Source organism: Anopheles merus, chromosome 2L (genome assembly GCF_017562075.2).
Source record: "Anopheles merus strain MAF chromosome 2L, AmerM5.1, whole genome shotgun sequence".
NCBI classification, from domain to species: domain Eukaryota; kingdom Metazoa; phylum Arthropoda; class Insecta; order Diptera; family Culicidae; genus Anopheles; species Anopheles merus.
Window position 1 is genome coordinate 48,145,945 of NC_054083.1, and position 15,298 is coordinate 48,161,242.

Consider the following 15,298-nt stretch of genomic DNA (forward strand, 5'->3'; position numbering starts at 1 on the left):
GTACTGGAAACAAAAACGCTGACCTAGTCCACACAACAATCACCGACGACCGCGGTGTGTGTCATACGATCCGCGGCCAAGCCGTACCAATTTGTGTGTGTTTAAGAGTTTGTGATCGTTTTCTTCCTCTTCTTTTTCTTAATATTCCTCTCTTGCTCCTCTCCCCCAAATAAAACCCTCGCTGAAGCCTGCCTGCGTTGCCCGGCCGGTTGGAATGTAGCGATCGCACGCCCGCTCGCCCGCCAACGATGGCCTAGTTTGGGGCTGGACCGGGGTGTTGTTTGTTGATACGAAGTTCGTTTCGCACATGCACATGCGGCTCCACAGGTGGCGGTGGGCACACTGTTCGTGTTGAGCTTTGTTTTGAGTGCGCAAGTGTGCAAAAATGGAAATTGCAGCAAGGAAAAGTAATGCTGACGGGACAGGAAATCGGTTGACCGGGTTCGATCGCGTTCGATTGGACGGGCTTTCAACCTGGTTGCGGGTGTGTTTGCCTAGCAGAGCTTCCGTGTGAGCGAGAACGAGAATCGAGATCGACGGGCAGGGCAGGGTAGTGTGATCGGTGCGTTACCGAGCTAGTGGCTTGTGATATGGTTAGTTGATAAGTTTTTGTAATAACAAGATAATTTTATGTGTTTTTTAAAATAAATTTTAATAAAAATGTTGACAATATTCAAAAGATTCAAATAGTTCAAAAAAGTAAAAATATGAAGAAAGATAATAACTCATTTAAATTAAATATTTTAACCACATTGCAACTTAAATAAGATATCATGATGACATAAACAGTAAAAATTACAAAAACGAATCCAAATAAATTTTATATATTATTAATTATTACAAATCAATCCCTTTAACGCGATCGTATGCGTATGTGTTGCGTTCTGGTTGATAGGGACTGATCAATCAGACCCGCCAGGGATGGAGTCACGATAGGCACGATCAGCATACCGCTGCGACCGTGTACTTGCGGGCGGTTGCCTAATGATTGCCCACAACCAGCAACCTACCAACAATACCAACAACACTCCCGTGCCCAGTCCACTACGGCTACACTACTGTCACCGAAGGACACCGCTGAACTTGAGCGCGCTGATGCTTTATCTCACGAAGCTCTAATGCCGTCTCTATCTCTCTCTCTCTCTCTCTCCTTCTAACTCACGATCATCCAACGATCTATTCCATCTCTCGCCGCAAGCTTTCGCTTCGGCATCTCGGGCGAAGATCATCAAATCGCGCATATTTGTCTATTGGGTCCGCTTTGATCGTGGCGGTGTGTGCGTGTGCGTTTGTGTGTAACAATCTCCCTCTTTCGCTCGCAAAGAAATCAAACGGGAGGGAGTGGAAAGACTTCGCGAAAGCTTTTGTGGTTTGTCACATTGTTCTCCACAGCCCTCCCCTTCTTTCGTTGTTTGCCAACGGACTTCGGGTGGCGATTGTGTGTGCGTTGGAAGGAATCTTTTGCACCAGCAAATAGTCATCGATCGTGTACATCTGTCGCAAGATCAGTCCGAGCGCACTGTTACCGCATCCGTTTCGTGGGCCTGTGTGTGTGTGTGAGTGTGTTGTGCCAGCAAGAGTGAGCAAGAGGGGGAGCTGCCAAATTTTCCGTATGACAAGTGGGTAGGCTCACACAGTCATTTTTTTTTTCTTCTTTCGGACAAGCTAGCCCACCCGAAGGAGTCGCGGACAGTACGAAGTCGGTCAGTTGCTGGTGCTTTGTCGTGTGGGACGGTCGCGAGTCGTTGGTTTGTCTGGAGAGAGAAGCAGTTCCGTCGTAGCAGTTCTAGCATGCTTATCGGTCGTATAGGGAGGTGGTTTGTATGTGTTGCGGAATAAGGAAAACCAATCCAGTGCATGATCAGTGCTGTTAAGCTCCAACAATCCAGCTCCCCGGACGGACCAAAACGAAAAATGTCCAGCTCGGCACGAGTGCGGATGGAATGGATTTGATGTAGCAAGATCAGTAGCTCATTTGTAGTGTTATCAGCCACGATATAGGCCACCGTATGTCTATATGCTGCCCAGAATTACAAGTGCAAGTGTATTCCTTCCCTTCGATCGAGTGATCGAAGGACGGTTGTGACAACGAACGCATCCGACGGAATCTTCCCCAATTGGTGAACACTGTTTGGGAGGAATAAAAGTGAGATTGCGCGAAGTGGAGGTTTCACGCTCCGGAAGAAGCCCTTCGCTAGCTGAAGCGCCACGCCACACGTCACTGATCTGATCTGTGGTGATTTCGAAGTTACTGCTGATACAAACACCCAACACCGAATATGAGTGTCGCGGACAACTTTACCGACTTCTACTCCGGCACGTCGTTCGTCTTCCGCATGGCCGTGGACGAGTACAATGCGGAGCGTAACTGGACCGGCCTGATCGACCGCTACTGGCTGATCGTGGAGGAGCTGATCGCCGGTAAGTCACGTCGTCAACGATCTAGGATGGATTGTGCTCAAAGTTGTAATTATCACCCCGACCTTCCTGTACCCGACTTATCCTGCGGTGGTGTGCACGCTGTGCGGTGTTAGGAAGAGTGTGGCTGAGTAAACTATAGTGTTTGAAGTTCGAAGTAGAAGCGGGAGGGACTGATGAAGGCTACCACCTTACAAGCGCAAGCTTCTTTCTACCTCAAACCCGGGCGGCAATGCACTTTGAACTGAACGGTGCTCGAGCGCATGGACGTTTGCTGTGAGCGATTCGTTTATTGAAGTTGATTTCAAAATTTCGAGAAAGAATGAGAAAGAATAGCGATCGTGGAGATTCCGCTCGAAATAGAAATGCCCTTTTTGTATCGTAGCAAGAACCAGTTTTTGGGCTGGGCCGTCTGGGCTGTAAGCGCTGGGATGTTGAATATTTTATCACACCCAGCTGTGGCCGACAAGAAATCGCGAAGAAGGTTAATTCCATTCGGACTTGGATGGTAAGATGTAAAATAAAATATGCCATCTTTTCACTTCCCTCGGAAAGTGGTCAAAGTTTGAGAAACGCCATTGTCGCATCCTCATTTACATTGGCCTGACTTAATGGTGTAGCTTACTAAGAGCATCCTAAGATTTCTCTCTCCTTCAAAAAACGAATCTCATTTCAGGTACATTTTTACACCCTGAACAGCTAAACTTGACCTAAATCGTGAACACCATCGCCTCAAAACCTTACTGATCTACAACACTTTTCCGGAGGTTTAGAAAAAGGTTTAGAAAATTGCCTTCATCGTGTCCCTGTGCCAATAAATACGCACACGGAACCAAACCTCTGCATCAAGACGCTGAAGGTGGTAAAGGGAAGGCGTAGTGATTAGAAATCGTAAAAACCCCCGTGCAGTCGATCACAGTCGAGCTGCGCCGACCACAGCGAACCGCAGTGCCTTCTGTCTTGAGCGAAGCCTTCAGCAGCACCGATGCGTTAAAGTGCCTTTATAGTCGTACACTAGCACAGCAGTACACTGTTGTAGCGTAGAGGGAGGTTCACATTGAAGATCTTACTTGCTGAAGATCATGCAAAACACTTCCTGAGCTTTTTGTACCGATTGTGTACTGTGCAGAAGATGAGCAATCACGCCACTAGTGCGTACGTGATTGTAATTAAGCACAACAAAGCATCATTTAGAGTGACTAATTTGCGTCAATTAATGTACAATTGCTTGGTTAGGAAGTAATAAGCTAAAAATGGTGTTTTTTTCGACGGGTGGTTTAAGCGGCAGAAGTGAATTTTTAGATAGTTTTAGAGGATTTTAGTCTTTTTTTACTTCCTTATTGTTTGTCAACTCATCTGTGATGAAGAAGATTATTCAATTTTGCGTTCAGTGAAGCATTGTTTTTTTTTAAAATAATTATATTCCAATATAATTTAAGTTCGAGTTGCTATAACTATACCTTCAAAACTAACCCTGAACACCAGATAAAAGTGCTAGCGATGCTAATCACCAACGTTTCCAAAGAAGGACTAAATTTGTAAATCTAATTCCAAACCCGCCTCGAATCAAACGATGAACAAGTTGAGGCAACTGCTGACGCCACACAGCAAAACAAGAGACACCCTACCTCTGCCCTCCTTCAAAATGGTCTTTGCATACCTCAACATCAAAATCGTTGCATCGCAAGGGACTCCTCCCTCGCAGGCGGGTTCACACATCACAGCTCCGACCGTAAAGCAATCGACTAAATGGTCAATTTATTACTAACAAAGCGCGATCGTACTAGCACCCAGGAAGCGATCAAGCCCCGTGCGAGCGGACCACGACGCCACCAGCTTCCAACGCACCAGCTTAGGCCATTATCTCACCGGAGGCGACCTTCACCCAGAAAAGAAAATCAAACTTCCCTACCTCTTTCTCTCTGTCTCTATCTCTCGCTTTCTCGCTCTCTCTCCCTCTGGTATCTCTTTGAGGTCCGTTGCATCGTCATAGAGGCGAGCATCGCCAGACTCGCGTTGCGTGCGGGCATGTTGCGAGTGCCATGCGTTACAGCACACGCGTTTTTTCGAAGATATGCGTTCAGCTTGGGTCGTCTACGGCTATTGAAAGGAAAGACGAACAAACAAAAAAAAACCCTACTCTGATGATGTGTTTTTATAATTTGTTTTTCCTCCCCTTTTCATTCCTTTCTTTGAAATGAAAACCTTCGAAATCGTTGGCCCACTGAGGCGACTTTGTGTCCATGGGCGGGTGGGGCGCATGGTAGAGGAAATATGTTGCTGTGTGGGCAGGTTTTTCTTCCCTTTTCTTTCCACTAGACCTTAGCCAAGTCAGCCACTTACTCCTCCAACAGCAATCTAGCAGAAGTGTAGCAAAATCGATACCGAATCGAAGAGAAAAAAAGGGCACAGTGTGTTTGAGTTTTGGCCTGATTAAAAAGAACTGGAGGCATGTTTGTTCGATACAGATTGCATACGGGGCAGAAAGAAAAAATAAACGAAATGATGTAAGCAACGACCATCAAAATGCAACTGCGGCAAAATATGCATACACACCAATATGGAACGGGTCGTTTCAACAGAACCCGTTCGCACCGGGGCGACGCAAAGGGCCCCCGAAGGGCGCCTACAAAGCAATGTTCCTCTATCGAAAAACAGGAATTCAAATTTTGGACGTGGACGAGGATGATGCTTCAGGTCGTTAGGTATCAGCAGGTTGTCCACACCGCAGCATATGCTGCCGCGTAGATAAGGGTGTGCTCGTTTCGAAATGCTTGTGTGTTGTGTTGTAACTGACACCGACAACAACAAATGTGTTGTTATGCCTTGAGCAGTATATGTATTGTTCGGTCCTCTTTTACATTTTAAAAATGAGTTCAACTTGGATTTTTAGTTCTCATTTCACCTGCAACGACATTGTTCGCACTGTTCTCTTCAATTAGTAAAGTGCACCGTTGCTGTTCAATAATGAAATGCTTATACGTTTAAACATCATTTCCGTTTTAAAGTGCAATAAAACAACAGGCTGTCGTCATCTGATTAATGCAAAATGAAGAAAGAGATGATGATCGTGGTGATGATGATGATGGTAATGAGCAATGCTTAACGGCACCAGCCATCTGTTTCCTCAGAAACGCTGCCATTGAACTTATGATAATGGTTACCCTGCCTTAGGTTACATTTCATCACCATATAGTCAAGTTTATGTGTTGAAATCGACGTTCTTACATGCCTAGCTACCCCTATCATGGTGGCTTTCTGGTGTTAAATGTTCATATTAATTTGAAAAGCAAATACATCACGCTTTAAAATTTACGTTAGATAATGATCGACTTTTTTTCGATCGGCAAACACTGCCCATTGTGTAACCGCCGGTACTGCAAACCTATATTTTTTGGCCAACTGACGTACGACTAATAAACCTAATCGACTTTTCCCTTCTTTTAAGTGGGCCAGCGCTTAAAAACTCGTTCACTTTCTCTGCCACAAGCCGGGCCCGGCTGGGTGGTTGGCGGCAGGAGGGCAGGAACCGTTCGATACAAGGGGATATCATATTTAACACCAAAACTAAAAACGCATGCACTAAAACCTGTACTTCGCATGCCTTTTGACTGTCGCTAAAACAAAAGCTAAACAGCCTGCAAAAATGGCAGGCTGAGAGATAAAAGGGTTTTACATTAACTAGCCGGTTGAGTTGGGCATTGATCACTGGGACTAGACATAGCATGATCTCGATCTGAACAATCGCAAACAACGACCACGGCAAAACGTAATCGCAGCCGTGTTTCTCACCAGCTTACAGTGAAAGAGAGAAAGAGTATAAGAAGAAGAAACCACCTCTGCTCGCACCATCAGAGCCAATTGTGTAATTAGATGGGCCACACGGTGTCTGGACACCGCACGTGTGCGCATTTTAAATGTCTTTGCGCCAAACTGTCTTGCGTATACGCAGATATGTGTGTGTGTGTGTGTGTGTGTGTGTGTGTGTGTGTGTGCGTGTGTGTATGTGTTTGTGCGTTCAATAACAAGCTGCCTTGAACCCATCGAGGACCGTTTTCGTCTGCGCGTACTGACCTTCACAATTGTCCAGACGGCCGTACTGCACACCGAGGTGCACTTGAAGCTGCGGCCATCGAGCAGCACTTATTATCCGTAATGGCGCGAACTTACCGTTGAAGCATAATTTGTTCATGACCGTTAGACTGGCAAGATGCGCTGGTTGCGCAGTATGACCCCGCACGCTCGGCTGTCCAAAAAGCACGGCGTTCGTTGCTGCCACGCACGTTGAAATCTTTCGTACGAGCGTGCGCGCTCTCGCGCACTGTCTTAGCGGAGGCTGTCCATCTCTCTCTCGCGCGTCGATCAAATTGCGCAACGACAGTTCGAACGCATGGCCGCGGGCGCTGGATGACGCGGTACGCTGGTTTCGCTGTTTACTATAGCTCCGTTGCGCTCTCGCTCCCTTTGCTTTATGCTGTGCATTCAGCATAACACCGCAACAGACGCCTAGCTGGCCAGGGTGGCCGGTGAATGAATGAAAGTAAAATCGATCTTCCACCGCGATTACGAGCGTCTCGAAGATGGAATGTACCGTTTCGTCGTGTGTTTTGCTGTCGGCGCTTGGCCGTTCAAAACACTCCGAAAACCCATTCAACCGTGTGTTGCAAAAGCCCTAAAAGTGCAGACCTAACGGGTGCGCTTGTACACCGAAGGGGCGGTACACGATGATATTGCACTTGAATTTGAAATACCGGCAGCTTTGGTTGGGAAGGGAGGGCATGGAGGGGAGCAGATCAAATCTGCGTAATAGCAAACACACTTACCGACAATCCGGTTTTCGCGCGGTGCGGTTAAAGTACGTGCTGTACACTCTCGGTTTCATGATCATTACCACCGTACACCGGTGGGGCTGGGTCAATTACGGTACGGTTCCTTCATTGCTCCTCCATGTGGTTGGCAGGTTGATGTGACTGTCTATGTGTGTCTGTGTGAGCGCGCATGACTGACGTTGATCAGACCGGCGGTACTTGAGCCGGTAAATGCGTATGAGCACGTGGTTGTTTGCGGTTTTGATGTTAGTACTCGATCGCTTCCTGCTCTGCATGTGTTGATCCATGTGGAAGCTGCTAGATGTCTGAGAATAATGTAATTGCGCTTAGTAGGCGTTGATGGAAGGAAAATTTAACATGATTAAATGGTATTTAAAAAAAGGCATTCAATTTATATTTTTTATTTTATTTATATTTTTTATTAAATTCATAAAAGAGTTAAACTTTTAGCTGATTATTATACTTTATTGCGGATTTCTTAGTAGCAAAACAATCCATTTTTTCTATAGTTTTCATATGCACTCAAGATGAATGTTTGGTCGTAAGCTAAGCGCAACAAACATTCATCAATGACAACATTTAATCATCTAATTTAATAGTTTGTCTTTCTACTTCTCGGATGTTTATGAGCATGGCTTGATGCTTCTCAAAGAATATATACATTATAACGAATATGATGGTTCAGTTTTTTTAGATTACAGTATTACAGTACCGCCCTTGAAAGGAATCATACAAAGTTCATGCCTTCGAAATATGTTTCCTATCATGAGTTTGAACCAAACACAAATGGCCCTTCAATATCATTAAAATTTCATTTTGCTTGCAAACAAAAGCAGTCAATCGATATTTACTAATCTCTGACATTTGCCTCCAACCGATCTTTGATTGTTTCTGAGAACATCAGCTACAACATTAGGACGGCTGCTACTAGGTAATTTTCCTCACAGATGAAGTATAAAGCCGATTAAGTCCCTCAGCAACACAGAGAGAGAGAGAGAGAGAGAGAGAGAGAGAGAGAGAGAGTGGCACTGGGTGATAAAGGTGTTGCACGAGCTAACGTCATCACTGACGCTCACCGGCACCAGGGGCAGAGAAACAGAGCCTTTGCAATCAATCATGAGCTTTGATTTGATTTCATAGCAAATGTGAGTACGACGGCCTGCATGGAAACTGCCTTCTTTAAACCCATCAATGGTATACGAAGTTGAGTGGGAAATTCAATAAATCCTGCATTGAAATTGAACTTCTCTGTACGAACACTCACCACAAGATCAGATAGTCGATCTTAATCAGTTTATGGTGCATTAATTTGCTACAGCCCAATTGCACACCGTAAAACGTCCAAACACTTCCATCAATCGTAAACCACTACGACCTAACAAATTGAAACCGTTTTTCTGCAGCAGCAGCAGTGAGAGAAAGCTTTACGACCGAACGCTTCACCGTCCACTAAACGCGTTGCTCGTTGCGAAATAGTTTGCCGAACGCATTGGTTTCACATTTAACCGGCGGTGGCAGCTTAAGAGCCGCCGCACCGTAGAGCTCAACGGGTGTGACGTTCGTCAGTGCATTTGGATTAGCATAAAGGGGAGCTTGGTTTCATTCTGGCCGTCTGCGTACTTCCCCCCATCGTACCGATGCGTTCAACCGGAATCACCCCAAAAAGAAGCGTTGGTGGGGTGTAGCATGGTGGTGGTTATGTTTTCTATTTTCCGCTCGATCGATCGTGGCCTATAGAGGTATAGCTAAACACGTGATAATGAAGTTAGTGGTGATCGTTGTAACGCACTTGAGAATGCGAGTACACGCCGCACATTCAAGCCCAAGTTCAAGCCCAAACCGACCCACACCAAGCGCAAGGGTAGAAAGCTTGCGAAAGCTTCAACACCAGCCAAGGGTTCAGCTTGGGGTTTGTTTTGGTTGTGGGGCGGTATCTGGAGCAAGGAAAGCCAACGACGATTTTCCTTTGCGTGTCCGGTTTGCCGGTGTGGTTGTGGAGTGGTGGTGCACGTGAGCATTACGCAATGCCGTTTCCGGGCCGGCTGATGATGAGTCAAATGTTAGTGCTAGTCGTGGTAGAAGTAGGGGGTTTCGGTGTGTTCTAACCAAGCGGGGGTGTACGAAAAGTTTGGCACTCACTATAATAAGTTCTTACGCACGGTGAGCAAAGGATCCAGTGCACCGTGCTTGGTAGAAGCGTAAGGATCGTGTTTTCGTGAACAGCGTGAACAGTAGTGATTGGCATTAAACTGTGTCTTAGTCCACACGAAATGGCTTCCACGACGCAGCTCATTGCGTCTTCGGCTGAAATGTACGCGCCAGTTGATATGATCAAGTCGGAGGTACTGCTCACGATGGATGACTACTTTCGGGGAAGCTCCATCTCGTCGCTGATCGCTCACTGGTGGCGCGCGCTGGTCGAACTGATTGCCGGTGGGTATCTACATGATGATGAAGAAGGGTGAATGGCTAGGGATATGGAGACTGCTTAAGGGTCACCAAGTTGACGGTCTCGTCACCGTCCTCGACGCGCTACCCCGCGAAATGATTAATGATCGGGTGGAGTTAGGTGAAGGACATTTGGATGGTGTTAGATCGAGCAACCCAAGTGAAGAGCAACGTGTATCGTGAATGGGAGGGTTTAGATAGAAGTGTTACTAGTGTCGATTTGTTAAACGAACACCACAAAAGAATGTGCAGCGTGGTGAGAAAGGTTCATTTCTTAATCTAAAAAAAAACATTGTCAGCTTGTTTGAATCCGCTAGTCCTCGTGAGCTAGAATAGATGTTAGGTTTCAAGGTAGGGCATGTTTTGAGGCGTGTTCGGGAACGAATGTTGCTGTTTGACATTTAAAAGTGAATAGTTTTGCTATCATAATATGTTGAAGGATGAACAATCAGACAATAAGTTGATGGAAAAACTCACCTTGATATAACTCATTTCAGCTGATTGTGAGTTGAATCTCTAGTTTTGGGTCGTCATAATAAGAAAGACAGAATGCATTGAATGATTCCCTGGTGGTTAGTTCGATTAACTTTTAACTTCTCACGTTTCTCTTTCAGATCCCCGAGCGAAACAGCTTCCCTTCATGGACAATCCACTGCCGACGCTCGGTATGATCATCTGCTACCTACTGTGGGTTCTCCTGATCGGTCCGATGTACATGCGCGACCGGAAGCCGATGGACTTGCGCCGAGTAATCATCTTCTACAACCTGTTTCAGGTGCTCCTCAGTGGCTACATGTTCTACGAGGTAAGATCGAGCGAGTTTACAGCTGATGAGCCGTTGATGAAGCTAACTTTCCTATCCGATTGCTTTCCCATCTCCAGCACCTGATGGCCGGTTGGGTGAGGGGATACAGTCTGACGTGCCAAACGGTGGATTACAGCGACAGTCCGCTTTCGAGAAGGGTAAGTCAGTTCGCTCTGTAAACGCGACAGTACGCAAAAACAAGACACAGTGTTTCTACAATCAATTTAATCCCATCCCTCCAGATGTTCAACCTCTGCTACGTGTACTATCTCTCGAAGCTGTCCGAGTTTGCCGATACGGTGTTCTTCGTGCTCCGCAAGAAGCAGTCACAAATTACCGACCTGCACGTCTACCACCACTCGCTCACACCGATCGAGGCGTGGATACTGACAAAATTCATTGCCGGTAGGTTGAATCGTGTGGCATTCCGCACCCAATAAGTCAGTGAAAATGTAAAAGACAGTGCACACAAAAACTCCCTCACACACACACACACACACACACACACACACACACACACACACACACACATAATTTCCGGTCCATAATCCTAACAAAAGCGCGCGGGCACAAACCACCGGCAGCATTATTTATTATTCCCGCCAATTGAATAATTGAAAATGTTCCATCACGCACGATTTAACCTGTAAGGTTTTATTGGTTTCGGTGCTATAGGATATAGGCGGGCAATGAGACGGAAAATTGATTATGAAACAAGGCAAAAGGCGTCCCTGCGCCCCCCCCCTCCCCCGACCCACACCACTGTTTAGTTTCCGGCTGTCAGAAGCAATCAACGTCAACACTCCGGGGGCACGTTGGAGGTGCTGCTCATCTGTGCTGTGGAGTTGGAGCTTTTTTCCCCCCCCCCCAATCTGCTTTCTGCTTACGGCTCGAGCGCATTCGAGCGAAAGTCTTTTGTGTTTCAGTGCGGTTCACCGAAAGAACGATTTACCGATTTGTGTTGCGCGCACACCTAGCCCGAGCTTTCGCATTAATCTCTCGCATTCTGTTTCCCTCCTCTCTTGCAGGTGGTAATGCGACGCTGCCGAACGTGATTAACAACTTCGTCCACGTGCTGATGTACTTCTACTACATGCTGTCGGCGATGGGATATCGCGATATCTGGTGGAAAAAATACATGACGGAAGTTCAAATTGTAAGTCAGCGCCAAGAGGGGGACGCATGGGGAAAAGGGGGAGGGGACATTCAAAACGGTGCAAATTTATTGCCTCACTGGTAAGGCAACATTAGGACAAAACCACCCGTTCCTGGGTGTTCTTTTCTTTTTTTTTTCATCGAAAGGAATTAGCTGTTGATTGCATGATTGGCGGGATAAAAAGATTTAATGTGCTGCTCGTTTGATTCTGTGGTGCTGGTGCTGGGGTTTTAACAACCGTGCAAGCCGCCCGCGTTCATCGTGTGGCGTGTTTATTAGCACATTATAAAACTCCCTCGAGTGATATTAGGGGAAGCCTTCTTGCTTCGTCTGCTAATCGATGGTTTGTGCCTTTTGGGCCAGGCGGGCTGTTTAATGGCCAATAGAATGGTTTGTTTTATTAGCAGAGTACTTGCGCGTTTTATTGGGTAATGAATTTGGAGCTACTGTCACTTAATGAATTAGGTTAACAAGAAAAAAAGGTACCTAAAATCAGAAGTTTTGAGTGAAAACGACGTTTGAAAAGTTTATTATCCTGGATTGCTTTCTGTCTCAGTGCTTTTTTTGATGGAAATTAACATCATTATTTGCTTGCAATGTACGATGTGTTGACATTCAGAGTGTTTGGTCATTCAAAGTGATGGCAATCAAACTTCAATTTTAACATTTAACCTTGTTAGAAAATCAAATTTTATTTAATGTTTAGATACAAAAGCAATAAAAAAACGTTTTCTGCACTAGCTTTTTGAGCTAAAAAATACTAAAACAGCAGATTCATGGCATAATATCCAAATATTTTGGGAAATAATTGAATTAAAACATAATAAAGTACCTCAGTTTGGTATGCTAAAATTCAAAGCAAAAGTCATATGAAAGCTCCCTCACACTCTTAAATCTAACGCTTCTCTCTTTGGTTGTTTCTTTGCCAAAAAAAAAACCCAGATTCAATTTATCATCTGCATTGCGCACTGCATCAACGCACTCGCCACGGGCTGTCCGTTCCCGCGCTTCATCACCACGCTGCTGCTGATCAATGCGTCCATCTTTCTGGCCCTGTTTATGAACTTCTACATCGAGAGCTACAAGCGCAAATCGAAATCGGCCGCCGCGAAGGCCGCCAGCACGGCCGCCACACCATCGATCGAACCGGCGGCGCAGGAAGCGTCCGGTGTGCAGGACCTGCCAGCCGGTGAAGTGCCAGCCCTGCCAACGCTGCCAACCAAAGCTGACCAAAGCGGGATGCCGGCCGAGTCGCTGGAAGCCGCCGTACCCGACGCTGCACCTTTGGAAGACATTAACAACAACAGCAGCAGCCGAACGGAGCTGCTGGAATCGGTGAAGAAGCTGGCCGTGGAGCCGGAGTGTGCAGCGGATGGGTCGCAGGTGGAGGGAAGTACCGCCGAGGATGTGTTCACTGAAGCGCAAACCAAACAGCAACAGGAGCCGGCCGGACTACGGCAACGGCTAGTGGTGGAGCGTGGCGAGGACACGCGAACGGGGTCAACGCAGCTGGCCGAGCTTGCCAGTGGATGAGTCAAGCGACCTCGTCGGGCGAAAACAAAATGAAGGAAATACCATGTCTGCATGTGTGTGAGTGTATGTGTGTATGTATGAGTGTGTGTGTGTCGCATTTTCTTTTAAAAAAATAAAAAACAGCAAACAAAAAGGACAAAACCCAACCTACACAATCTAGCCCAAGTCGCCCCAAACCTAGGAGATAGTGGTCACCGCAAGTTAGTCAGTACGCGTGAAGTGAAGCAGTTTCTACGGGGGTCCAGATTTCTCCAAACAGCCCAATCAATGTATAAATAATGCGCACCACCCCCCGTGCAGCAAAACGTGGAGCCATTGCCACGGACTGAAGTGGATGCGTTGCAAGGAGGGAGGAGATTTAGCATAAGCGAACCGTGTTTTGTGTGAGTGTGAGAGAATACAGAGACACAAAAAATGCAGTAACACATTCATAATTGCGTCACGTTCTTGTACTGGTGTGTGTGTGTGAGTTTGTGGGTGAAAAGAGTCTGAAAAAGACGTCTTTTTAGGGCTTGTTATCTTCGATTCACCGAAAGGTTCTGCCGACACGGAGAGGTAACGACGCTCCGTGCCTCGTCCGACCAGGCAAGGCTTTACTGCCACCGTTTCCCTTTTTTTGCGTTATTTTGTCGTCGTTGCTGCACTTCAGCCTCTTAATCGTGCCTACGGCCGGAATCGGCGTGCAAAGGACGTGGTAGAACCCTGGTCTAGAGTCTGAAGTGTTTTTCGCTTACCGACCATTACACAGCCTCCTTCTGCTTACACTCGTTCATCTTTTCTGCATTTCACCTAGCAACCAGCCTGCTGCTGGGGCGAGATGCAATTTATCGCTCGCCATCACGGGCACTGCATAAGCGCTTTGTATTTGGAATATTGCGTCGTGCTTCGCGATGCTTGTATGGGTGGGTCTTCACTGTACAAGGAGAGTTTTGTAGTACAATTGTCTCATCGAAAAAGGCTTCTCGTTGCAGTATCAGAATTTTTACCGTCTTTTTATCCTTTGGTTATACTTGCAGATAGAATGGAACACTTGTAAATATCGTCAAGCTTGATAAAGGGGAATATTTAAGATTTTTATATGAATCTTTGCACATGTTTACTGATAGTTCTTTAAGTACAACGCATCCGCAACTATGGTTGTTATGTTCAATTGTCAGGAAGTTGATTTAGCTATCCTCCTTCTCTTGGCACTTTTTGACTTCAGTCTGTAAGGAAATATCAATTATTGTAGTTTGTAACTTTTCGCCTTTCGTCCGTCGCGAACATGCACGAAAGAACTCACCACACTGCAAACACGATAACTATCAAACAGGACAAACCTCTTACACTCTGTTCACCTTCGCAGCATACAACAATCACCCCCGCAGGGAGGAAGCAATCATGCAACGGAATCATGAAAAGCGGCACGATTACTGGCACTGGAATTACGGCTCGATTGAACCATCCGAAAGGAAACGTCGTCTTTCTGCGCCAAAGTGCCGCCTACCGCTAGCCTCTGTCAAGTTTCTCGTGCTTGAGACGCCACAGAATGCACAAGAATACGCCTTCATTAGGCTCGTTAACCACTGCTCAATGAATGGTGCTCTGTAATCGTGTGCTTCCGCACTTTCTCTTACTAGCTTTCTCTCTCCCTCTCTCACACACTCTCTACTTATCGCTCTTCCGTTCTCGCGTTCCTATGCAGCAGCGTGTGCAATCATAATTTAGTGCAATTTATTTGTAAAACGGTCAATTTATGCTTCTGATTCAAGCGCGATTGATTGATAGTTTGTGCGCTTTGTGCGCTTTCCGCGATTCGCAATCGAAATCGTAAGTGTGCTGTACGTAGTGTGCGCTTGCAGGATGGGTTCAACGATGGCAACGAGAAGTGTCTTACCGGGCACGGCAAGGAATAATGGTTGGAGGATAAGGGGAACGAAACTATTGATTGAAGCTAGAATTGTTAGAAGGATTGCATGTTGCGGGAAGGATGTTCTGGTTTCAAATAAAGAATGTGCCTGATAATTAATTGCATACCCACCGAGCACTTCATCATTCTTTGCGACGGTGTTATGCAGCATTGTAGCATTACAAAATGGCTTTCTATTAATTATTACGATTGTTCAACAT

General features: G+C 46.1%; 1 protein-coding gene across 2 annotated transcripts; it reads left to right on the top strand.

Moving 5' to 3' along the window:
- Positions 1-1,431: 1,431 nt before the first annotated feature.
- On the top strand, positions 1,432-13,608 carry LOC121593920 (elongation of very long chain fatty acids protein 7-like). 2 transcript variants are annotated; one of them, XM_041916715.1, is made up of 6 exons: positions 1,432-2,421; positions 10,310-10,500; positions 10,578-10,658; positions 10,743-10,905; positions 11,529-11,656; positions 12,599-13,608. In XM_041916715.1, the coding sequence occupies exons 1-6, from the start codon at positions 2,280-2,282 to the stop codon at positions 13,187-13,189; spliced, it is 1,296 nt and encodes a 431-aa protein (XP_041772649.1). In that variant the 5' UTR covers positions 1,432-2,279; the 3' UTR covers positions 13,190-13,608. The 2 variants fall into 2 exon arrangements, with proteins under 2 accessions (XP_041772649.1, XP_041772648.1); XM_041916714.1 differs by lacking the exon at positions 1,432-2,421 and adding an exon at positions 9,166-9,680.
- Positions 13,609-15,298: the final 1,690 nt, after the last annotated feature.